General features: G+C 42.5%; 1 protein-coding gene across 1 annotated transcript in view; it reads right to left on the reverse strand.

The window, feature by feature from the left end:
* CNTLN (centlein) overlaps nucleotides 1-23947 on the reverse strand; it is a 537174-nt gene that overhangs the window by 96388 nt on the left and 416839 nt on the right. The window contains exons 20-21 of the mRNA XM_069766280.1: nucleotides 5957-6160; nucleotides 1405-1502 (exon numbers count right to left, since the gene is read on the reverse strand). Of these exons, the coding sequence (XP_069622381.1) occupies nucleotides 1405-1502; nucleotides 5957-6160 (302 nt within the window). The remainder of the gene's footprint in view (nucleotides 1-1404; nucleotides 1503-5956; nucleotides 6161-23947) is intronic.

Consider the following 23947-nt stretch of genomic DNA (forward strand, 5'->3'; position numbering starts at 1 on the left):
TATATTTATCCTGAAATTATACATAATAAACAAGTATGTTCTACGCTGGTAAAATGTGCTGTATTGTGGGCTGATCCTGTTAAAGATCACACATGACAGTGAAATATATTGCTTTTTGTCATTTCTTTTCCTCTATTAGAAAGTCCGCTTAAACATGTAATGTTCTTCTACAACAACTGCAGGTCCTCTTTTTTTTCCTGACATTTCCAGACACTTTTCTGGGTAACCTTTTGAGACTGCAGAGGTGTTTCTGTGTTAACAATTAATCATTCTAAGCATATATTTAACTATTATAGGTCTACAGAGTCATTAACTTTTCTTTTTTACACTCCCACTTACTATACCTACTAAGTGTTCCGATACCATTTTTCCTGCCGAGCGAAGCAAAGCATGACATTGGTTTACAATACAACCATATGCAAAAAAACAAAACAAAAACGTTTTGCTTGTATTAATACTATAAAGTAATAGAAGGTGTTCGGAGCAATAGTAATATTCCTCGGCTTTAGAAATACAACAATCCTGGAGCTCTATTTCTAAAGCTTCTTCGTTAATCAAGAAGAAAGAAAACGCGAGTAGCCGAAGAACGAAAAATAAAACTAAATTAAGTGAAAGGATTTGAAATCTGTGGCCATTTTTCCGTTAACCTCATCCTGGATGAATCTGCCATAGCCATACACCGGATAAAAAAAGTAATTAGTAGTATCTAATTAGGGCAATGGCAAGCAAAGAACCATTATATATAGAAGAAAGACTCGGCAAGACCAATTTACTTCAAAGTCCCATAACCCAAAAGGAGGGAAAAAAAAAAAGAAGTAGCTATGATTTGTAAACTATTACAGTACTCTACAATTCTTCTCTTTTAAAAGACCCAAATCAATCCATATCTAAACAAACAAAACTGTCCTTTTGCACTTGTTATACATATAAGCTTTGGTGCTTAATCCAGTTTAAGCAGCTAAACCTTGACACGTCTCTCAGCCCCCAGGCAAAGAATTACTGTATCTGAAAGATTCCTCTGCTCTCGGCACTGATTTGAATTTACATCAAGGGTGATTAAGTCCACTCTGGGGTCTCAATCTAACTTTGGTTACTCCATCAAATCATTTATGAGTTCACACAATTTGTGACCTTCAGCTGCACTTCCCAGCTTTCTTGTGAAAGCAGAAAATCCATCTGTAATATTAAAACTTAAAACGGAGAAACGAAAAACAAATGTAGAGAATTAACACCTCAAACTCTCTACCTCCCCTGACCCAAAATTCCGTAAGCGTTAAAATCTGTGAGAACGCTCACGAGAAATGAAGATGTTGGACGAAAAAGGTCGGCTACCGCCACAAGATGGCAACAAACTCAATGGATCGCAGCACAACTCGAAAGAAAAATTTGGAAATGATACAGTACCTTTCCTGCAGTTCCCGAATTCGTTCTTCCTTTTCCTGGACTTCATTTTTCATGGCTTTAATTGTCGAGGAATGTTTTGCCATTTCGACAGTCATGTTCTAAGGTAGAGATAAAAATATATATACCGTATATAAAAAAATAACGTATGAACACTTATGAGCTCGGTTTAATCTATCTGGGAGGTCTTTCCATATAGTAGTTGCCTCCCTGTGCTCGAAGGTTTAAATATACAATCACTTCATAAAAGAGAAGTAGAAATACATGGAAAGAAGGTATAACGTTACAAACAATAACACGAGGGCTGCGCATGGAGCTGGGGAAGAAAAAGAACTCCATTCACAACGGCAGAATAGTAAAATGGTATAAATCATTACGAAGAGTGAAATTGTAGATTTCCGACTTTCCAGTATTTCTTACAGGAGGTCACCAATCATTACTTGCAGATAAATAAACATGCAGTAGCGCCTTCATATACTGTGGCGTGAACAACATAGAAGTAAATGAAAAGTGGATCGAGATGGGCTTTTTTTTTTTTTTTTTTTTAACAAATGGCTCATAATGAGGGTCTCATCCAGTAGTGGTCACACAATCCTTGTATCTGGACATCATCCCTACAGCAGAAAAAGACTGGGGGAGTGCCGGGCAGAGTTGAAATGGAAGAATGGCTTCGTCTATGTTCTTTAACCCTGTCTAAACATTTTTACCTTCCGGACAAGCCATTAAAAAGAACATATTTCATATTAAATTTTGCACGCCTTATTACAAATTCTACCTTGTGATTTTGCACGTAAAGCTTGTTTTTTTTTATTTGGCGCTTTTGAATCATTGTGTAAAATGTCCAGAAGTATTATCAAATTCCTGGTAAATACTTATTACACGTCAAGGTTGGAGATGAGACCAAGCAAATAACAGTCATTGCTCTCAACCCAAGTAACTTTTAGGGCTTTTTCACATGTCATTACTTGGTCAGTATTTTGTATCCGTGTTTGAAAGTCAAACGTTCAGGGTATGGGAAACACTCCTGGTTTTGGCATAGAAATACTGATCAGAAGTACTGATGTGTGAATAAAGCCTTAGGCTAAATGCCCATGATGAGTATTTAGTGCGTTTTTGATGTTACTTGATTTTTTTTTTTATCGCACTTTTGTCTATTTTTGCTTTAAATAAAGCTTATCTATCTATCTCATATCTATCTGTCTATCATCTATCTATCCATCTCATTCCTCCTATCTATCCATCTCATTCCTCCTATCTATCCATCTATCTATCTATCTATCGATCGATCGATCGATCGATGGGATGAGATAGATGATAGATAGATAGATATGAGACAAATGATTAGATAGAAGGAATGAGATAAATAGATAGAAGGAATGAGATAGAGATATTTGGGGTGAGGTGGCCTTGGTTATAAGCAAGTTGCTGGGGAGGAGAGTCACTCTGGAACCAGAAAATGTCTTCCTAAATTTACATATCTGGCCTAATGATAATTGTGCCAACAAACTAGCTCTATTTATTCTGGCGGCTGGGAAATCTCTGATCCCGATTAACTGGAACTCGCCTACAATACACACGAGCCAACAACTGTATTCAAAAATTGATCAACTGTTTCAGGTTGAGGAGCTGGCGGCAAGGGTCAACCACACCATCACTGCATTCCTTAATGTTTGGGCACCATGGATCCACTTTAGGACTCAGTCAACCTATCTTGCGACAATCTCAACATAATCGCATTCCATCCCAGGGTGTCTCCCCCACCTCCCCCGTCTCTCCTCTCCCCCCTCTTCCCTCTCATCCTCCTTTTATCCTCTATCTTGAGGCCTTTTTCTTTTCTACTTCTTCTCTCTCAATCTAATGTTTTAAATGTTTTTTTTTTCCTAACAAGTAGTTAACTGTAAAATATGATAATGCAGGTTTAGTTGAAATAATACCCGATATATGAGGATTGTTATGCCTGTAATTCTTTAGTTGTCTTCAACTTGTTACAGTTGTTTCCATGAAAAAGTTTGTAATATGTTGTCTTTTTCCTAATAAAAAGAACATTGAAAGAAGAGATAGCTAGAAGGAATGAGATAGATAGATAGATAGAAGGAATGAGATAGATAGATCTATTCATAGATCTATCTATGGATAGATATATCTATCTATCCATATATCTATCCATAGATATATAATAGCAAGGCCGATGTTTATTAAAAAAAAAAGCCTGGGAAGGGGGTAATACCCATGGCCCCTTCCTAGGCTATGAATATCAGCCCGCAGCTGTCTGAATAGCCTTTACTATCTATTAAAATAGGGGGACCCACCAAAAAAAACACGTGGGGTCCTCTTATATTTTATAGCCAGAAAGGCTACGCAGACAGCTGCGGGCTGATATTCATAGCCTAGAGAGGGGCCATGGATATTTGCCCTCCCCGGCTACGAATACCAGTCTGCAGCCGCCCCAGAAATGGCGCATCTGTAAGATGCACCAATTCCAGTACTTAGCCCCTTTCCCACTATGGGGTAATAAGGGATTAATGTCACTTTGCTATTGTAAGGTGACATTAAGCCCGGTTAATAATGGAGAGGTGTCAATAAGTGCATGAACATGGACGAAGGGCTATACTAGAAAGGGGGCATATACAAGGATGAAAGGCACATACCAGGATGAGTGGCATATAGTGATGAGCGAGTGTACTCGTTGCTCGGGTGGTATACGAGTATTTTTGACTGCTCAGAGATTTAGTTTTCATCGCGGCAGCTGAATGATTTACAGCTACTAGCCTGCTTGATGATATATGGGGGACTCCCTAGCAAACAGGCAACCCCCACATGTACTCAGGCTGGGTAGTAGCTGTAAATCATTCAGCTGCCGCAATGAAAACTAAATCTCCGAGCAGTCATAAATACTCGGATGTCACCCGAGCGTGCTCGGGAAAACCCGAGCAACGAGTACACTCGCTCATCACTAGTGGCATACAATAGGATGTGGGTGCATATACCTAAATGTCTGTGTATATACCAGGATAAGTGGCATATACCAGGATGTGGGGGGGCACCAGGGTATGGGTGAATATATCAGGATGAGGGTGCATATACCAGGATGAGGGACATATACCAGGATGGGGGGAGTATATATAAGGATAGGAAGCATATTTATTTTTATCTGTAGACTGGTAACCCTGCCCCTATCTGTAGCCCCTATGTGTACTCTGCTGCCCCCTGCTCTCTGTAGGAGTTGTTTTTTTCTACACTAAAACCTCAGTGTTTGGGTTAAATTTCCGTGGTGGCACTTTGCAATAAATAAGTGGGTTTTGGGTTGCAGTTTGTGCACTCGGTCTCTAAAAGGTTTTCCATCACTGATCTATACTCTTGCATTCCTCTTAGTCTAGCCAACAAATATAAATTTTTATAATTGTGGCATTTTTATTTTTATCTTAAAATTAATACCATAATACTTAGTATGCAACAGAAAGGAATGTGAAATAGACAATTGTGGGAAATCAGTCCATAAAGGCAGTCCCTGGTTATATTGCATCATTTTTGTGTCTGTGTGTTTTCAAATGTTTCAAGTCCCACAGTATAATCTTTTCATTTATATGGAGCTCTCAGGAATATTCATTTTATAACATGAATGTGTGATACAGCATTGTGCCGCAGCAGTGACAATAAGGTTGCCATCTGACCATGGCTTTTCAAACATCTATGGTAATTACATGAATAAATGATCTTCAGCAGTCTGACATGTACTCTGACTATACTGTTGGGGCATTCTGGCACTATTCATAGACAAGAAGTAAAAGACTGCAGATGCTTTAATAAGAACGAGAACAGATGTTTAAAGGGACAAAAGTAACAGGGATCATGTGTGTTGGAACAATCAATGAGCTAACTCAAGATCAAAACTAGACATGAAAGAATCTGAAACCTGAAAGCCTTTGCAGAAAGAAAAGGAGAAGAAAATACTAGATCAAAACTTCACCCTTACTAATGACCCCAACACATGTATCAGCTTCTGTCCAATTTCTCCCTTCACATCAGCTTTCTTTTCCATTGTTCTCATCTGTCCTGCAAAGCTTGTACTCCTGGTTAGTAGTGTCAGTGAGGAGCTCTTTAAGAAACTGGCATGACTCGAGATCATAGATCACATGGTAGATAACGCTCCACGAGTTCTGTAGCCAAAAAAATCCACTCTCTTGAGCCTAATTTCATATCCTGTACTATGGTCTCGGGCACTCTGATCATGAACTTCTTCTTAAAGGTAGGAGTCCATTCAGTCTTTTGGAAGGTATCCTTCCTTGACTTCTCCCCCTCCCCTGAACTTCATCTACAAATATGATTTTTCTTTCAAAGGACAATCTTGTTAACAGTGAAACAAATAACTGGCTTGTACAAAGCAAAGCGAGTTCATGAGTGGACTGAAGCCATTATGGACTGAGATACCAAAACAAGTGAAAACACAGAGCAGCAACTTGGGGAACTTTACCATCAACATTGCTTTCAATAAGGGATACAATGCTAGGACAATAAAAGGGTAAAGGCTATTTTGTGACATAATCCTCGCTTTTACCTTTAGTTTGTTCTGGAGTTGCTTTATTTCCACATCTGAGGTTTTAGAGGGTGTTAGTGGAATTACTGCAGGTTGATCCAAGGACACAGGGCTCACTATTTCCAGTGACCTCTTGGCATGGGCCAGCTGTTGGGTCATCTGCCCTATAGTTTGCTCCAAAAGTTCTTTCTCCCGCTGAATGTTTGATACATCTGAGCCTAGCTTCTATTGATTCAAAGGAAACAAAATATTGTGAGTCTACAGAATAAAAATTATTATTACATTCCTCGCAGATACTGCTAGGTTATAATATACTTCAACTTTTATGGTCCTGTTGTGTTATAAATGACACAAAGACAATATAGAAAGTGGATATAATTATATACTCAATGACATTAAATAATATATACATATATACATTTATATATTATTTAATGTCATTGAGTTTAAGAATGGAAAGATCTGTAATTTTTATCGTAGGTACACTTCAACTGTGAGAGTCAGAATCTAAAACTAAAAAACAAAAAATCAGATTGTTTGATTTTTAAATAATTACATTACATTTTATTGCATGAAATAAGTATTGGATCACGTACCAACCAGCAAGAATTCTAACTCTCACAGACCTGTTAGTTTTTCTTTAAGAAGCCCTCCTACTCTGCACTCATTACCTGTATTAAGTACACTTGTTTGAACTTGTTACCTGTGTAAAAGACACCTGTTCACACTAAATCAATCATATTCCAACCTCTCCACCATGGTAAAGACAAAAGAGTAGTCTAAGGACACCAGGGACAAAGTTATACACTCGCCAATGGCTGGAATGGGCTACAGGACAACAGACAATCACCTTGTTGAGAAGGCAACAACTATTGGCACAATTATTAGAAAATGGAAGGAACACAAGATGACGGTCAATCTTCCGTGGTCTGGGGCTCCATGAAATATCTCGCCTCCTGGGGCAAGGAAGATTCCGAGAAACATCAGGAATCAGCCCAGAACTACATGGGATATGGGATGACCTGGTCAATGACCTAAAGAGAGTTGGGACCACAGTCTCAAACATTACAGTTAGCAACACTACACCACCATAAATTAAAGTCCTGCTGGACACAACGTCCCCCTGCTCATGCCAGAACATGTCCAGGCCCATACGAAATTTGCCAATAACTATGTGGATGACCCTGAGGAAGCATAGGAGATGGTCATGTGATCAGATGAGACCAAAATAGAACTTTTTAGAATTAACTCCACTTGCCGTGTTTGGAGGAAGAAGGATGAGTACAACCTCAAGAACACCATCTCAACCGAGAAGTATGGTGGGGGAAACATCTTTCTTTTGGGGTGCTTTTCTGCAAAGGGGGCAGGAAGACTGCACAGTGTTAAAGTGAGGATGGATGGGGTCATGTATCGCGAGATATTGTCCAACAACCTCCTTCCCTCAGTAAGAGCATTCAAGATAGGTCGTGGCTGGGTCTTCCAGCATGACAATGACCTGAAACACACCACTGGCAACTAAGGAGTGGATCAGTAAGAAGCATTTCAAGGTCTGGAGTGGCCTAACCTGTCTCCAGACTTGGGCCCAATAGAAAATCTCTGGAGAAAGCTGAAACTCAATGTTGCCCAGCAACAGCCTCGAATCCTAAAAATCTGGGGAAGATCTGTATGGAAGAGTGGGCCAATATCCCTGCTGCAGTGTGTGCACATTTGGTCAAGAACTACAGGAAACATCTGACCTCTGTAATTACAAGCAAAGGTTTCTGAACTAAATATTAAAGGGAACCTGTCACCCCAAAATGGAAGTTGAGCTAAGCCCACCGCCATCAGGGGCTTATCTACAGCATTCCAGAATGCTGTAGATAAGCCCCTGATGCCGGTGGGCTTACCTCAACTTCCATTTTGGGGGTGACAAGTTGACTTTAAGTTCTGCTTTTCTATTGCATCAAATACTTATTTCATGCAAGAAAATACAAATTAATTATGTAAAAATCATAATGTAATTTTCTGGATTTGTCTTTTGAAAATGCAGTCTGTCACAGTTGAAGAAGTGTGCCTACACTGTGTGTGTGTGTGTGTGTGTCTGTGTATGTATATATATATATACATATACACACACACTGTACAAATATATATGTATATATATATATATATATATATATATATATATATATATATATATATATATATATATATATATACAACGTATATATACATATATACACACACGGTGCGGTAAATAAGTATTTGATCCCTTGCTGATTATGTAAGTTTGCCCATTGACAAAGACATGAACAGTCTATAATTTTAAGGGTAGGTTAATTTTAACATTGAGAGATAGAATATCAAAAATAAAATCCAGAAAATCACATTGTATAAATTATATGCATGAATTTGCATTTTGCAGTGAGAAATAAGTATTTTCCCTCTGGCAAACAAGACTTAATACTTGGTGGCAAAACCCTTGTTGGCAAGCACAGCAGTCAGACGTTTTTTGTGGTTGATGATTGGCCCACGAAGACCAATCCACATTCCAGAAAACTGTCCATGTAGGAATGCTCGGACCTGACACCCATATTGTGGTGGTGCACCATCTTGCTGGAAAAACTCAGGGAACATGCCATCTTCAGTGCATAAAGAGGGCAACACATCATCATGATGGTGGTCGTGGGCCAGTTGAATGGCCACCAAGGGCTCCCGATCTGACCCCCTTAGAATTTGATCTTTGGGGTCACCTGAAGGCAATTGTCTATGCTGTGAAGATACGAGATGTGCAGCATCTGAAACAACGGATACTGGAAGTCTGTCCTAGCATTTCTTCTGTGGTGTTGTTATCAGTGTGTCAAGAGTAGGAGAAGAGGGTTGCACTGACAATCCAACACAATGGGCAGCACTTTGACCACATTTTATAAGTGGTCATAAACTTGTAAATAACTCATGAAAGAATAAAGTTATGTTAAAACAAAGCATACTACTGTTTTTCTTATGAAATTCTCAATAAGTTTGATGTGTCACATGACCCTCTTCCATTTGGAAAAAATAAAGTTGGATCCAAAATGGCCGACTTCAAAATGGCCACCATGGTCACCACCCATCCTGAAAAGTTTTCCCTCTCTCATATATTAATGTGCCACAAACAGGTAGTTGATATCACAAACCATTCCCAATTTAGTTAGGTGTATCCATATAAATGTCCCACTATATTATATATATATACTAGATGTTGCCCCGATTCAAATGCATCGGGTATTCTAGAATAGAATAGACAATTAGACCCTTAGACAACACAATGGCGGCACTTGACAGCAGTGAAGGACAATGATGATTCCAGAATTCGTGGCAGACTGTGCCCGTTGCTGATTGGTCGAGACCTGGCGGCCTCGACCAATCAGTGACGCGCACAGGCCAGCCAGCCTCGACCAATCAGAGACTGTGCCCGTCGTTGATTGGTCAAGGCCTGGCGGCCTCGACCAATCAGCGACGCGGGATTTCCAGGACAGACAGACAAACCCTTAGACAATTATATATATAGATATATAACGCATCGGGTATTCTAGAATATGCATGTCCCCATAGTATATGGACAATGATGATTCCAGAATTCGCGGCAGACTGTGCCCGTCGCTGATTGGTCGAGGCAACCTTTATGACATCATGGTCGCCATGGCAACCATTATGACATCTACGTAGATACTGTGCCCGTCGCTGATTGGTCGAGGCGAATTCGCGGCAGACTATGCCCGTCGCTGATTGGTCGAGGCAACCTTTATGACATCATCATTGCCAAGCTGTGCCCGTCGCTGATTGGTCGAGGCCTGGCGGCCTCGACCAATCAGACGTGGGATTTCCAGGACAGACAGACAGACAAACCCTTAGGCAATTATATATATAGATATACACAGTACAGACCAAAAGTTTGGACACACCTTCTCATTTAAAGATTTTTCTGTATTTTCATGACTAAGAAAATTGTACATTCACACTGAAGGCATCAAAACTATGAATTAACACATGTGGAATTATATACTTAACAAAAAAGTGTGAAACAATTGAAAATATGTCTTATATTCTAGATTCTTCAAAGTAGCCACCTTTTGCTTTGATTACTGCTTTGCACACTCTTGGCATTCTCTTGATGAGCTTCAAGTGGTAGTCACCGGAAATGGTTTTCACTTCACAGGTGTGCCCTGTCAGGTTTAATTAGTGTGATTTCTTGCCTTAGAAATGGGGTTGGGACCATCAGTTGTGTTGTGCAGAAGTCTGGTGGATACACAGCTGATAGTCCTACTGAATAGACTGTTAGAATTTGTATTATGGCAAGGAAAAAGCAGCTAAGTAAAGAAAAACGAGTGGCCATCATTACTTTAAGAAATGAAGGTCAGTCAGTCCGAAAAATTGGGAAAACTTTGAAAGTGTCCCCAAGTGCAGTGGCAAAAACCATCAAGTGCTACAAAGAAACTGGCTCACATGAGGACTGCCCCAGGAAAGGAAGACCAAGAGTCACCTCTGCTTCTGAGGATAAGTTTATCCGAGTCACCAGCCTCAGAAATCGCAGGTTAACAGCAGCTCAGATTAGAGATCAGGTCAATGCCACACACAGTTCTAGCAGCAGACATATCTCTACAACAACTGTTAAGAGGAGACTTTGTGCAGCAGGCCTTCATGGTAAAATAGTTGCTAGGAAACCAATGCTAAGGACAGGAAACAAGCAGAAGAGACTTGTTTGGCCTAAAAAACACAAGAAATGGGCATTAGACCAGTGGAAATCTGTGCTTTGGTCTGATGAGTCCAAATTTGAGATCTTTGGTTCCAACCACGGTGTCTTTGTGTGACGCAGAAAAGGTGAACGGATGGACTCTACATGCGTGGTTCCCACCGTGAAGCATGGAGGAGGAGGTGTGATGGTGTGGGGGTGCTTTGCTGGTGACACTGTTGGGGATGTATTCAAAATTGAAGGCATGCTGAACCAGTATGGCTACCACAGCATCTTGCAGCAGCATGCTATTCCATCCGATTTGCGTTTAGTTGGACCATCATTTATTTTTCAACAGGACAATGACCCCAAACACACCTCCAGGCTGTGTAAGGGCTATTTGAACAAGAAGGAGAGTGATGGGGTGCAGTCACCAGACCTGAACCCAATCGAGATGGTTTGGGGTGAGGTGGACCGCAGAGTGAAGGCAAAAGGGCCAACAAGTGCAAAGCATCTCTGGGAACTCCTTCAAGATTGTTGGAAGACCATTTCCGGTGACTACCACTTTAAGCTCATTAAGAGAATGCCAAGAGTATGCAAAGCAGTAATCAAAGCAAAAGGTGGCTACTTTGAAGAAACTAGAATATAAGACATATTTTCAGTTGTTTCACACTTTTTTGTTAAGTATATAGTTCCACATGTGTTATTTCATAGTTTTGATGCCTTCAGTGTGAATGTACCTTTTTTTAGTCATGAAAATACAGAAAAATCTTTGAATGAGAAGGTGTGTCCAAACTTTTGGTCTGTACTATATATATATATATACCGGTATATATATATATATATATATATATATATATATATATATATACACACATATATATATACACATATATATATACAGTGGGGCAAAAAAGTATTTAGTCAGTCAGCAATAGTGCAAGTTCCACCACTTAAAAAGATGAGAGGCGTCTGTAATTTACATCATAGGTAGACATCAACTATGGGAGACAAACTGAGAAAAAAAAAAATCCAGAAAATCACATTGTCTGTTTTTTAACATTTTATTTGCATATTATGGAGGAAAATAAGTATTTGGTCAGAAAAAAAATTTCATCTCAATACTTTGTAATATATCCTTTGTTGGCAATGACAGAGGTCAAACGTTTTCTGTAAGTCTTCACAAGGTTGCCACACACTGTTGTTGGTATGTTGGCCCATTCCTCCATGCAGATCTCCTCTAGAGCAGTGATGTTTTTGGCTTTTCGCTTGGCAACACGGACTTTCAACTCCCTCCAAAGGTTTTCTATAGGGTTGAGATCTGGAGACTGGCTAGGCCACTCCAGGACCTTGAAATGCTTCTTACGAAGCCACTCCTTCGTTGCCCTGGCGGTGTGCTTTGGATCATTGTCATGTTGAAAGACCCAGCCACGTTTCATCTTCAATGCCCTTGCTGATGGAAGGAGGTTTGCACTCAAAATCTCACGATACATGGCCCCATTCATTCTTTCATGTACCCGGATCAGTCGTCCTGGCCCCTTTGCAGAGAAACAGCCCTAAAGCATGATGTTTCCACCACCATGCTTTACAGTAGGTATGGTGTTTGATGGATGCAACTCAGTATTCTTTTTCCTCCAAATACGACAAGTTGTGTTTCTACCAAACAGTTCCAGTTTGGTTTCATCAGACCATAGGACATTCTCCCAAAACTCCTCTGGATCATCCAAATGCTCTCTAGCAAACTTCAGACGGGCCTGGACATGTACTGGCTTAAGCAGTGGGACACGTCTGGCACTGCAGGATCTGAATCCATGGTGGCATAGTGTGTTACTTATGGTAAGCCTTGTTACATTGGTCCCAGCTCTCTGCAGTTCATTCACTAGGTCCCCCCGCGTGGTTCTGGGATTTTTGCTCACCGTTCTTGTGATCATTCTGACCCCACGGGGTGGGATTTTGCGTGGAGCCCCAGATCGAGGGAGATTATCAGTGGTCTTGTATGTCTTCCATTTTCTAATTATTGCTCCCACTGTTGATTTCTTCACTCCAAGCTGGTTGGCTATTGCAGATTCAGTCTTCCCAGCCTGGTGCAGGGCTACAAATTTGTTTCTGGTGTCCTTTGACAGCTCTTTGGTCTTCACCATAGTGGAGTTTGGAGTCAGACTGTTTGAGGGTGTGCACAGGTGTCTTTTTATACTGATAACAAGTTTAAACAGGTGCCATTACTACAGGTAATGAGTGGAGGAAAGAGGAGACTCTTAAAGAAGAAGTTACAGGTCTGTGAGAGCCAGAAATCTTGATTGTTTGTTTCTGACCAAATACTTATTTTCCACCATAATATGCAAATAAATTGTTAAAAAAACAGACAATGTGATTTTCTGGATTTTTTTTTCTCAGTTTGTCTCCCATAGTTGAGGTCTACCTATGATGTAAATTACAGACGCCTCTCATCTTTTTAAGTGGTGGAACTTGCACTATTGCTGACTGACTAAATACTTTTTTGCCCCACTGTACATATACACATATATATATATACACACTAGATGGTGGCCCGATTCTAACGCATCGGGTAGTCTAGAATATGCATGTCTACGTAGTATATTGTCCAGCCATGTAGTATATTGCCCAGCCACGTAGTATATTGCCCAGTCACGTAGTATATTGGCCAGCAACGTAATATATTGCCCAGTCACGTAGTATATTGCCCAGCCACGTAGTATATTGCCCAGCCACGTAGTATATTGCCCAGCGACATAGTATATTGCCCAGTCACGTAGTATATTGCCCAGCCACGTAGTATATTGCCCAGCCATGTAGTATATTGCCCAGCCACGTAGTATATTGCCCAGTCACGTAGTATATTGCCCAGTCATGTAGTATATTGCCCAGCCACGTAGTATATTGCCCAGTCACGTAGTATATTGCCCAGCCACGTAGTATATTGTCCAGTCACCTAGTATATTGCCTAGCCACGTAGTATGTTGCCCAGTCACGTAGTAAACAGCACAGAGCCACGTAGTATATTGCACAGCGACGTAGTATACAGCAGAGCCACGTAGTATATTGCCCAGCGACGTAGTATATTGTCTAGCCACGTAGTATACAGCACAGAGCCACGTAGTATATTGCACAGCGACGTAGTATATTGCCCAGTGACGTAGTATATTGCCCAGCCTTGTAGTATACAGCACAGAGGCACGTAGTATATTGCCCAGTGACGTAGTATATTACCAAGCCACGTATGTCACAGGTTAAAAAAAATAAAAAATAAACATACTCACCTAGCGATCCGAGGGCCCCTTGTAGTTTAACATACTCACCATTCTCGTCGCTGCTCCTCTGCGTCCCATCTCTCCGCCTCCTGGGATCCTGTGCAGATGGGTGCGCGGCTGCCGCCATCTTGCGTTCCCAGGATGCTTTGCGAAATTACCCATATGACTAAGCGGTCTCGCAAGACCGCTAGGTCTTGTGGGTAATTTTGCAAAGCATCGCTGGGAAAGGAAGATGGCGGCAGGAGCGAGCGCCTCAGCGGACAACGGAGGGTGAGTATAGCAGGTTTCTGTTTTTTTTTTACTATTTTTAACATTACTTTTTTTTACTATTGATGCCGCATAGGCAGCATCAATAGTAAAAGGTTGGGGACACACAGGGTTAATAGTGGCGGTAACGGAATGCGTTATCCGCGGCAACACGGTCCGTTACCACCGGCATTAACCCTGTGTTAGCGGTGACTGGAGGGGAGTATGGAGTGGGCACCGGGGACACTGACTGCGGGGAGCGGAGCGCCGGGGACACTGCGGGGAGCGGAGCGCCGGGGACACTGACTGCGGGGAGCGGAGCGCCGTGGACAGTGACTGCGGGGAGCGGAGCGCCGGGGACACGGACTGCGGGGAGCATGGAGCCGGCCACTGACTGCGGGGATTATGGAGCGGCCATTTTCTTCCGGACTATGCCCGTCGCTGATTGGTCGTGGCTGTTTTGCGGCGACCAATCAGCGACTTGGATCTCCATGATAGACAGGGGCCACGACCAATGAACAGACCAGAAGTACCAGAAGGACAGACAGACAGACGGAAGTACCCCTTAGACAATTATGTATATAGATATACATATATAAATATATATATATTTTTTTTTTCTATGTGTATATATCTATTCTATTCTAGCCTGTAAATGTGATTTTACTGTACCCACAAATGAATTACCAGCTTTTCAAATGCGATCGGTGTGTAAAAATCGGACAGCACTCGCATGGTCCGAGTGCTGTGTGATTTTTTTCTCGCACCCATTGACTTCTATTGCAGGATGCGATCCGATTTCTGATTATAATCGCGGCATGCTGCGACTTTATTCTAGTCCGATGGCTATTCAATCCGAGCTGGAAAAAAAACGCAGATGAAGCCACAATAATAGAATAACATTGTGCCGAAATCAATTCGATTTTTTATCGGATTGCATTCGTCCGATTTCATTGCAAGTGGGAAAGAGCCCTAACTAGCAATCAAAAAGTCACATCTATCCCAAAATGGTACTAGTAAACATGTCATCTCGCCTCCCAAAAAATAAGCTATCACACAGCTCCATAAAAATAAAAACGTTATGGGTCTCGGAAAATGACAACTAAAAATTTTTTTCTGTTTGCAAACTTCACATTTTTGTCACCACTAAAATAATAAAAAACTGGACATGTTCGATTTCGCTGTAATCGTATTAATGAGAATCATTTCGCATGGTCATTTTTACCACAAAATGTATACGATCAAAACAATTCCCAAAAAACAATGTCAGAATTGTGTATTTCTCACAATTTCACGGGAATTTTTTTTCCCGTTTTCAAGTACACTGTGGTACAATTAATGGTTTAATTAGAAAGTACAATTCGTCCCCCCAAAAACCAAGCCCTTGATATGTCTATGTGGATAAAAAAATAAAACAGTTATGGCTCTGGGAAAAAGGGGAGGATATAACAGAAACAAAAATGGGCTGCGGTGTGAAGGGGTTAAACGGTTTATCTGTTTTTTTCTTACTCTGGGCCTAAAAACTAACAGTCAGGTAGCTGCTGTTTACCTGTTGCGCCCAGCACCGATGTCTGCCCCCATACAGCAGTCACAGACCGCAACTGCTTGCGATTCAGCGGCTTCTGCTGACATCATGCCGACAGAGCAGCGGTTTCTCTTCAGCTCAGCGCTGTCGATAGGCCGTGACTGCTGATGTCGTGGTGATTGACAGCCAGCTCTCTGCTTCTTATCTGGAATTAGGCTGTCAATTAGCCTGAGGCTGGCAGTCACGGCCCGTCGGAAGAGCGGCTGTGTACACGTTGAACACCTGAATTGCCGGTAGGAGAGGTCGGTGACCACTCAGTGTCTGCACCGGGTAGAACAGCCAAGTAATTTGCAACTATCTGCCTAAAATTTATATATATTTTACTATCGGTTAAAAACTAAAAAAATAGTCCTGGTCAACCTCTTTAAAGGGAACCTGTCACCTCCAAAATCGAAGGTGAGCCAAGCCCACCGGCATCAGGGGCTTATCTACAGCATTCTGGAATGCTATAGATAAGCCCCCGATGTATCCTGAAAGATGAGAAAAAGAGGTTAGATTATACTCACCCAGGGGCATTCCCGCTCCGGTCCGGCGCCTCCCATCTTCTTATTAGGTCGTCTTCTTGCATTCACGCTGCGTCTCCGGCATACTATGTCTGCCCTGTTGAGGGCAGAGCAAAGTACTGCAGTTCACAAGCGCCAGAAAAGGTCAGAGAGACCTGGCGCCTGTGCACTGCAGTACTTTGCTCTGCCCTCAACAGGGCAGACAAAGTACGCTTGCGCCGGAGCATGAAGACAAGAGGACGTCATCGTAAGAAGATGGGAGGCCCCGGACCAGACCCCGACGCCCATCGGATCGGACCGCCCGCCCAGGTGAGTATAATCTAACCACTTTTTCTCATCTTTCAGGATACATCGGGGGCTTATCTACAGCATTACAGAATGCTGTAGATAAGCCCCTGATGCCAGTGGGCTTAGCCCACCTTCGATTTTGGGGGTGACAGGTTCCTTTTAACCCCTTCATGACCCAGCCTATTTTGACCTTAAAGACCTTGCCGTTTTTTGCAATTCTGACCAGTGTCCCTTTATGAGGTAATAACTCAGGAACGCTTCAACGGATCCTAGCGGTTCTGAGACTGTTTTTTCGTGACATATTGGGCTTCATGTTAGTGGTAAATTTAGGTCAATAAATTCTGCGTTTATTTGTGATAAAAACGGAAATTTGGCGAAAATTTCGCAATTTTCACATTTTGAATTTTTATTCTGTTAAACCAGAGAGATATGTGACACAAAATAGTTAATAAATAACATTTCCCACATGTTTACTTTACATCAGCACAATTTTGGAAACAACATTTTTTTTTGTTAGGAAGTTATAAGGGTTAAAATTTGACCAGCGATTTCTCATTTTTACAAAGAAATTTACAAAACCATTTTTTTTAGGGACCACCTCACATTTGAAGTCAGTTTGAGGGGTCTATATGGCTGAACATACCCAAAAGTGACACCATTCTAAAAACTGCACCCCTCAAGGTACTCAAAACCACATTCAAGAAGTTTATTAACCCTTCAGGTGCTTCACAGCAGCAGAAGCAACATGGAAGGAAAAAATGAACATTTAACTTTTTAGTCACAAAAATTATCTTTTAGCAACAATTTTTTTATTTTCCCAATGGTAAAAGGAGAAACTGAACCACGAAAGTTGTTGTCCAATTTGTCCTGAGTACGCTGATACCTCATATGTGGGGGTAAACCACTGTTTGGGCGCACGGCAGGGTTTGGAAGGGAAGGAGCGCCATTTGACTTTTTGAATCAAAAATTGGCTCCACTCATTAGCGGACACCATGTCACGTTTGGAGAGCCCCCGTGTGCCTAAAAATTGGAGCTCCCCCACAAGTGACCCCATTTAGGAAACTAGACGCCCCAAGGAACTTATCTAGATGCATAGTGAGCACTTTGAACCCCCAGGTGCTTCACAAATTGATCCGTAAAAATGAAAAAGTACTTTTTTTTCACAAAAAAATTCTTTTAGCCTCAATTTTTTCATTTTCACATGGGCAACAGGATAAAATGGATCCTAAAATGTGTTGGGCAATTTCTTCTGAGTACGCCGATACCTCATATGTGGGGGTAAACCACTGTTTGGGCACATGGTAAGGCTCGGAAGGGAAGGAGCGCCATTTGACTTTTTGAATGAAAAATTATTTCCATCGTTAGCGGACACCATGTCGCGTTTGGAGAGCTTCTGTGTGCCTAAACATTGGCACTCCCCCACAAGTGACCCCATTTTGGAAACTAGACCCCCCAAGGAACTTATTTAGATGCCTAGTGAGCACTTTAAACCCTCAGGTGCTTCACAAATTGATCTGTAAAAAGGAAAAAGTACTTTTTTTTCACAAAAAAATTCTTTTTGCCTCAATTTTTTCATTTTCACATGGGCAGTAGGATAAAATGGATCATAAAATTTGTTGGGCAATTTCTCCCGAGTACGCCGATACCTCATATGTGGGGGTAAACCACTGTTTGGGCACACGGCAGGGCTCGGAAGGGAAGACGTGCCATTTGACTTTTTGAATGGAAAATTAGCTCCAATTGTTAGCGGACACCATGTCGCGTTTGGAGAGCCCCTGTGTGCCTATGAATTGGAGCTCCCCCACAAGTGACCCCATTTTGGAAACTAGACCCCCAAGGAACTTATCTAGATGCATACTGAGCACTTTAAACCCCCAGGTGCTTCACAGAAGTTTATAACGCAGAGCCATGAAAATAAAAAATAATTTTTCTTTCTTCAAAAATGATTTTTTAGCCTGGAATTTCCTATTTTGCCAAGGATAATAGGAGAAATTGGACCCCAAATATTGTTGTCCAGTTTGTCCTGAGTACGCTGATACCCCATATGTGGGGGTAAACCACTGTTTGGGCGCACGGCAGGGCTCGGAAGGGATGGCACGCCTTTTGGCTTTTTAAATGGAAAATTAGCTCCAATCATTAGCGAACACCATGTCATGTTTGGAGAGCCCCTGTGTGCCTAAACATTGGAGATCCCCCAGAAATGACCCCATTTTGGAAACTAGACCCCCAAAGGAACTAATCTAGATGTGTGGTGAGGACTTTGAACCCCCAAGTGCTTCACAGAAGTTTATAACGCAGAGCCATGAAAATAAAAAAAAAAAATTATTTTCTCAAAAATGATCTTTTAGCCTGCAATTTTTTATTTTACAAAGGGTAACAAGATAAATTTGACCCCAAAAGTTGTTGTCCAGTTTCTCCTGAGTATGCTGATACCCCATATGTGGGGGTAAACCACTGTTTGGGCACATGCCGAGGCTCGGAAGTGAAGTAGTGACGTTTTGAAATGCAGACTTTGATGGAATGCTCTGTGGGCGTCACGTTGCGTTTGCAGAGCCCCTGATGTGGCTTAACAGTAGAAACCCCCCACAAGTGACCCCATTTTGGAAACTAGACCCCGAAAGGAACTTATCTAGATGTGTGGTGAGCACTTTGAACCCCCAAGTGCTTCACAGAAGTTTATAATGCAGAGCCGTGAAAATAATAAATATGTTTTCTTTCCTCAAAAATAATTATTTAGCCCAGAATTTTTTAATTTTCCCAAGGGTAATAGGATAAATTTGACCCCAATATTTGTTGTCCAGTTTCTCCTGAGTACGGTGATACCCCATATGTGGGGGTAAACTACTGTTTGGGCACATGCCGGGGCTCGGAATTGAAGTAGTGACGTTTTGAAATGCAGACTTTGATGGAATGCTCTGCGGGCGTCACGTTGCGTTTGCAGAGCCCCTGATGTGCCTAAACAGTAGAAACCCCCCACAAGTGACCCCATTTTGGAAACTAGACCCCAAAAGGAACTTATCTAGATGTGTGGTGAGCAGTTTGAACCCCCAAGTGCTTCATAGAAGTTTATAATGCAGAGCCGTGAAAATAATAAATACGTTTTCTTTCCTCAAAAATAATTATTTAGCCCAGAATTTTTTATTTTCTTAAGGGTTACAGGAGAAATTGGACCCCAAAAGTTGTTGTCCAGTTTCTCCTGAGTATGCTGATACCCCATGTGTGGGGGTAAACCACTGTTTGGGCACACGTCGGGGCTCAGAAGGGAAATAGTGACTTTTGAAATGCAGACTTTGATGGAATGGTCTGCGGGCGTCACATTGCGTTTGCAGAGCCCCTGGTGTGCCTAAACAGTAGAAATCCCACACAAGTGACCCCATTTTAGAAACTAGACCACCCAAGGAACTTATCTAGATATGTGGTGAGCACTTTGAACCCCCAAGTGCTTCACAGACGTTTACAACGCAGAGCCGTGAAAATAAAAAATCATTTTTCTGTCCTCAAAAATGATGTTTTAGCAAGCATTTCTTTATTTTCACAAGGGTGACAGGAGAAATTGGACCCCAGTAATTGTTGCGCAGTTTGTCCTGAGTATGCTGGTACCCCATATGTGGGGGTAAACCACTGTTTGGGTGCACGTCGGGGCTCGGAAGTGAGGGAGCACCATTTGACTTTTTGAATACAAGATTGGCTGGAATCAATGGTGGCGCCATGTTGCGTTTGGAGACCCCTGATGTGCCTAAACAGTGGAAACCCCTCAATTCTAACTCCAACACACCCCTAACCCTTATCCCAACTGTAGCCGTAACCCTAATCACAACCCTAACCCCAACACACCCGTAACCCCAACACACCCCTAACCCTAACCACAACCCTAATTCCAACCCAACCCTAGCCCTAAGGCTATGTGCCAACGTTGCGGATTCGTATGAGATTTTTCAGCACCATTTTTGAAAAATCCGCGGGTAAAAGGCACTGCGTTTTACCTGCGGATTTACCGTGGATTTCCAGTGTTTTTTGTGTGGATTTCACCTGCGGATTCCTATTGAGGAACAGGTGTAAAACGCTGCGGAATCCGCACAAAGAATTGACATGCTGCGGAAAATACAACGCAGCGTTCCCGCGCGGTGTTTTCCGCACCATGGGCACAGCGGATTTGGCTTTCCATATGTTTACATGGTACTGTAAACCTGATGGAACACTGCTGCGGATCCGCAGCGGCCAATCCGCTGCGGATCCGCAGCCAAATCCGCACCGTGTGCACATAGCCTAATTCTAAAGGTATGTGCACACGCTGCGGAAAACGCTGTGGATCCGCAGCAGTTTCCCATGAGTTTACAGTTCAATGCAAACCTATGGAAAACAAAAATCGCTGTACACATGCTGCAGAAAAACTGCACGGAAACGCAGCGGTTTACATTCCGCAGCATGTCACTTCTTTCTGCGGATTCCGCAGCGGTTTTACAACTGCTCAAATAGAAAATCGCTGTTGTAAAACCGCATTGAAATGCGCAGAAAAAACATGGTAAATCCGCCATAAATCCGCAGCAGTTTAGCACTGCGGATTTATCAAATCCGCAGCGGAAAAATCCGCAGAGGACCAGAATACGTGTGCACATACCGAAACCCTACCCCTAACCCTAACCCTACCCCTAACCCTAGTTCTTACCCCAACCTTAGTGGAAAAAAAAAATTATTTTTTTTATTGTCCCTACCTATGGGGGTGACAAAGGGGGGGGGGGGGTCATTTACTTTTTTTTTTTATTTTGATCACTGAGATATAACCTATCTCAGTGATCAAAATTCACTCTGGAACGAATCTGCCGGCCGGCAGATTCGGCGGGCGCACTGCACATGCGCCCGCCATTTTGGAAGATGGCGGCGCCCAGGAAAGAAGACGGACGGACCCCGGGAGGCCAGGTAAGTATAAGGGGGGGGGAGATCAGGGCACGGGGGGGGGGGGGGGGCGTCGGAGCACGGGGGGGTGGATCGGAACACGGGGGGGGTGGATTGGAGCACGGAGTGGGGGATCGCTGTGCGGGCGGGTGGATCGGAGCACGGGGGGGAAAATCGCTGTGCGGGGGGGATCGCTGTGCGGGGGGGATCGGAGTGCGGGGGGGTTTGATTGGAGCACGGGGGGTGTGATTGGAGCACGGGGGGTGTGATTGGAGCACGGGGGGAGCGGGCAGGAGGACGGGGGAGCAGAGCACAGGACCGAGGGGAGCAGACCACAGATCGGGGGGCTGGGGGGGCGATCGGAGGGGTGGGGTGGGTGCACATTAGTGTGTCCAGCCATGGCCGATGATATTGCAGCATCGGCCATGGCTGGATTGTAATATTTCACCATTTTTTTAGGTGAAATATTACAAATCGCTCTGATTGGCAGTTTCACTTCCAACAGCCAATCAGAGCGATGGTAGCCACGAGGGGGTGAAGCCACCCCCCCTGGGCTAAAATACCACTCCCCCTGTCCCTGCAGATCGGGTGAAATGGGAGTTAACCCTTTCACCCGATCTGCAGGGACGCGATCTTTCCATGACGCATATGCTGCATCATGGGTCGGAATGGCACCGACTTTCATGACGCAGCGTATGCGTCAAAGGTCGGGAAGGGGTTAAGCTTATATTTAGTTATTTGGCTAAAGTCTAGACAATCCTGCAACTTCTAAGAATCAATGGTAGGATATGTCATCAAAATTTCTTTGCAATATATCCCCAAGATTTGGACCTGCAAATTTAAATTATTTCTATGTAGAATAAATATAGAAAAAACAAATCTGTTATCACATTTTTTCCCTGATAGTTCTCTTAAAAGAGCGATAATGCTCGTTAAAGTTCCAGCTAAAACATGTAAATAATATGCGTTTTCACCAGCAGCACAACGATGTTATACCTCCAGTTTTACAGACAAATGCTACGCAAGTCCAACCATTCAGTACATCTCCGAGATCCATATTAGCCATTGGAGTCCATAGACTGACAGGCCGCACTTCTCGCATATGCAGATAAGTATCTGCCACCTGTGCATCATTCTGTGCAGCTTACAAATACAGTTCAAAGCTTCCTGCAAAAACACATTAACCTCAGCTGCTCCTACCACAGCAATGTGATTTCCCGGTAGACTGGAGTAACTAGTACTATACTGACATGGATGCTCCTGTTGTATATAATTTTCCATGGAAAAAAGAATTCTAAAATGCCTATACCCCCAGTCTACAATCATCATTTTAATTATGGTGAATTAGCAGGTCATGATACTTTGCTAATGCAATTTTTATCCCAAACCATATAAAAAAAGCTATAAAGTAAACACAAATATAACAGACATTATTTAGCTATACATAACACCATTATGATTTTTTTTTTCGCTAACACATAACATTTAACTAACATTCGCTAACATTTAACATATACGCTGGGAAAACTGTCAATATGCTAAACATGTTCACTCGGCTCAACTGCCGATGAAAACCAAGAGTGGGGTTTTGGCCTCTGTCCCGCTAGTAACGGTCAATAACTACGACAAAATAATAGAAAGTTATTGCATAGTGCAATGGAGAACGTTATTCCATCCAATGGAGTGCTAAGAGCGTATGTAAAAACCGTATCTAAGCCATGAGCGATTCATATGTACTGTATGTAATAGCCCAAAGGTGGGGATAACATTAATATTTTATGAACATGTTGCGTTTGGCGGGCACGTCAAAACGCCACACGGGGACGCATCTGCATACAACGCATGACCACCCATGTCTCTGTGTTTACAATGTTAAAAATAGGTACGCAGGACGGATGCAGATGTATGCGGATCTGAAGGTAAGAAGTACGCAGCCCTATGCTGTATACACAAATGCTAGTGTGAAACCGGCCTAAGTCTCGACTTCATCACTTTTTGCCAGACAGGAAATAGGTACGCGGGTCTAGTTTAGTCCATAAAATGCAACAATCATGGTTGCTGGTCAGAGTGACAGCAAAGCAGCCACAGAACAGATGTAGAAGAGCAGATCTCTGCCTTTTCCAGTAGGCCGACACAGCGGGACTATCTGAAGAAAATGTAGTGCAATAAGCCTACTTCACCCTTTAATAAGAGGAATCCCCTGATCCACAGAGGCAACAAAGTATGCAAGGACTCAGGAGGGTCCCTGTAGTGAAACCAAGAAAGGTCAAGAAGCAGATGATGAGGCCCACTGAGGTGTAGCAACCCTGTATAGCAGGGATCCCCAACTTGTAGCTCGAGAGCTACATGTGGTTGAAGGCCTGTGACCTGTGGTTGAAGGCCTGTGTCCTGTGGCTGTCTGCCAGCGTAGTGCATTAGCACCAGGTGTAGAAAACCATTATTAAGAGTAGATCTCTAGATGGTGACTTGTGTGTAGACCTGCACAGAACAAAAGATCTGAATGGGGGTAAGATCGGAAACAATGGAGCTTGACATCCT

The sequence above is a fragment of the Ranitomeya imitator genome, chromosome 1, assembly GCF_032444005.1.
Source record: "Ranitomeya imitator isolate aRanImi1 chromosome 1, aRanImi1.pri, whole genome shotgun sequence".
NCBI lineage: Eukaryota > Metazoa > Chordata > Amphibia > Anura > Dendrobatidae > Ranitomeya > Ranitomeya imitator.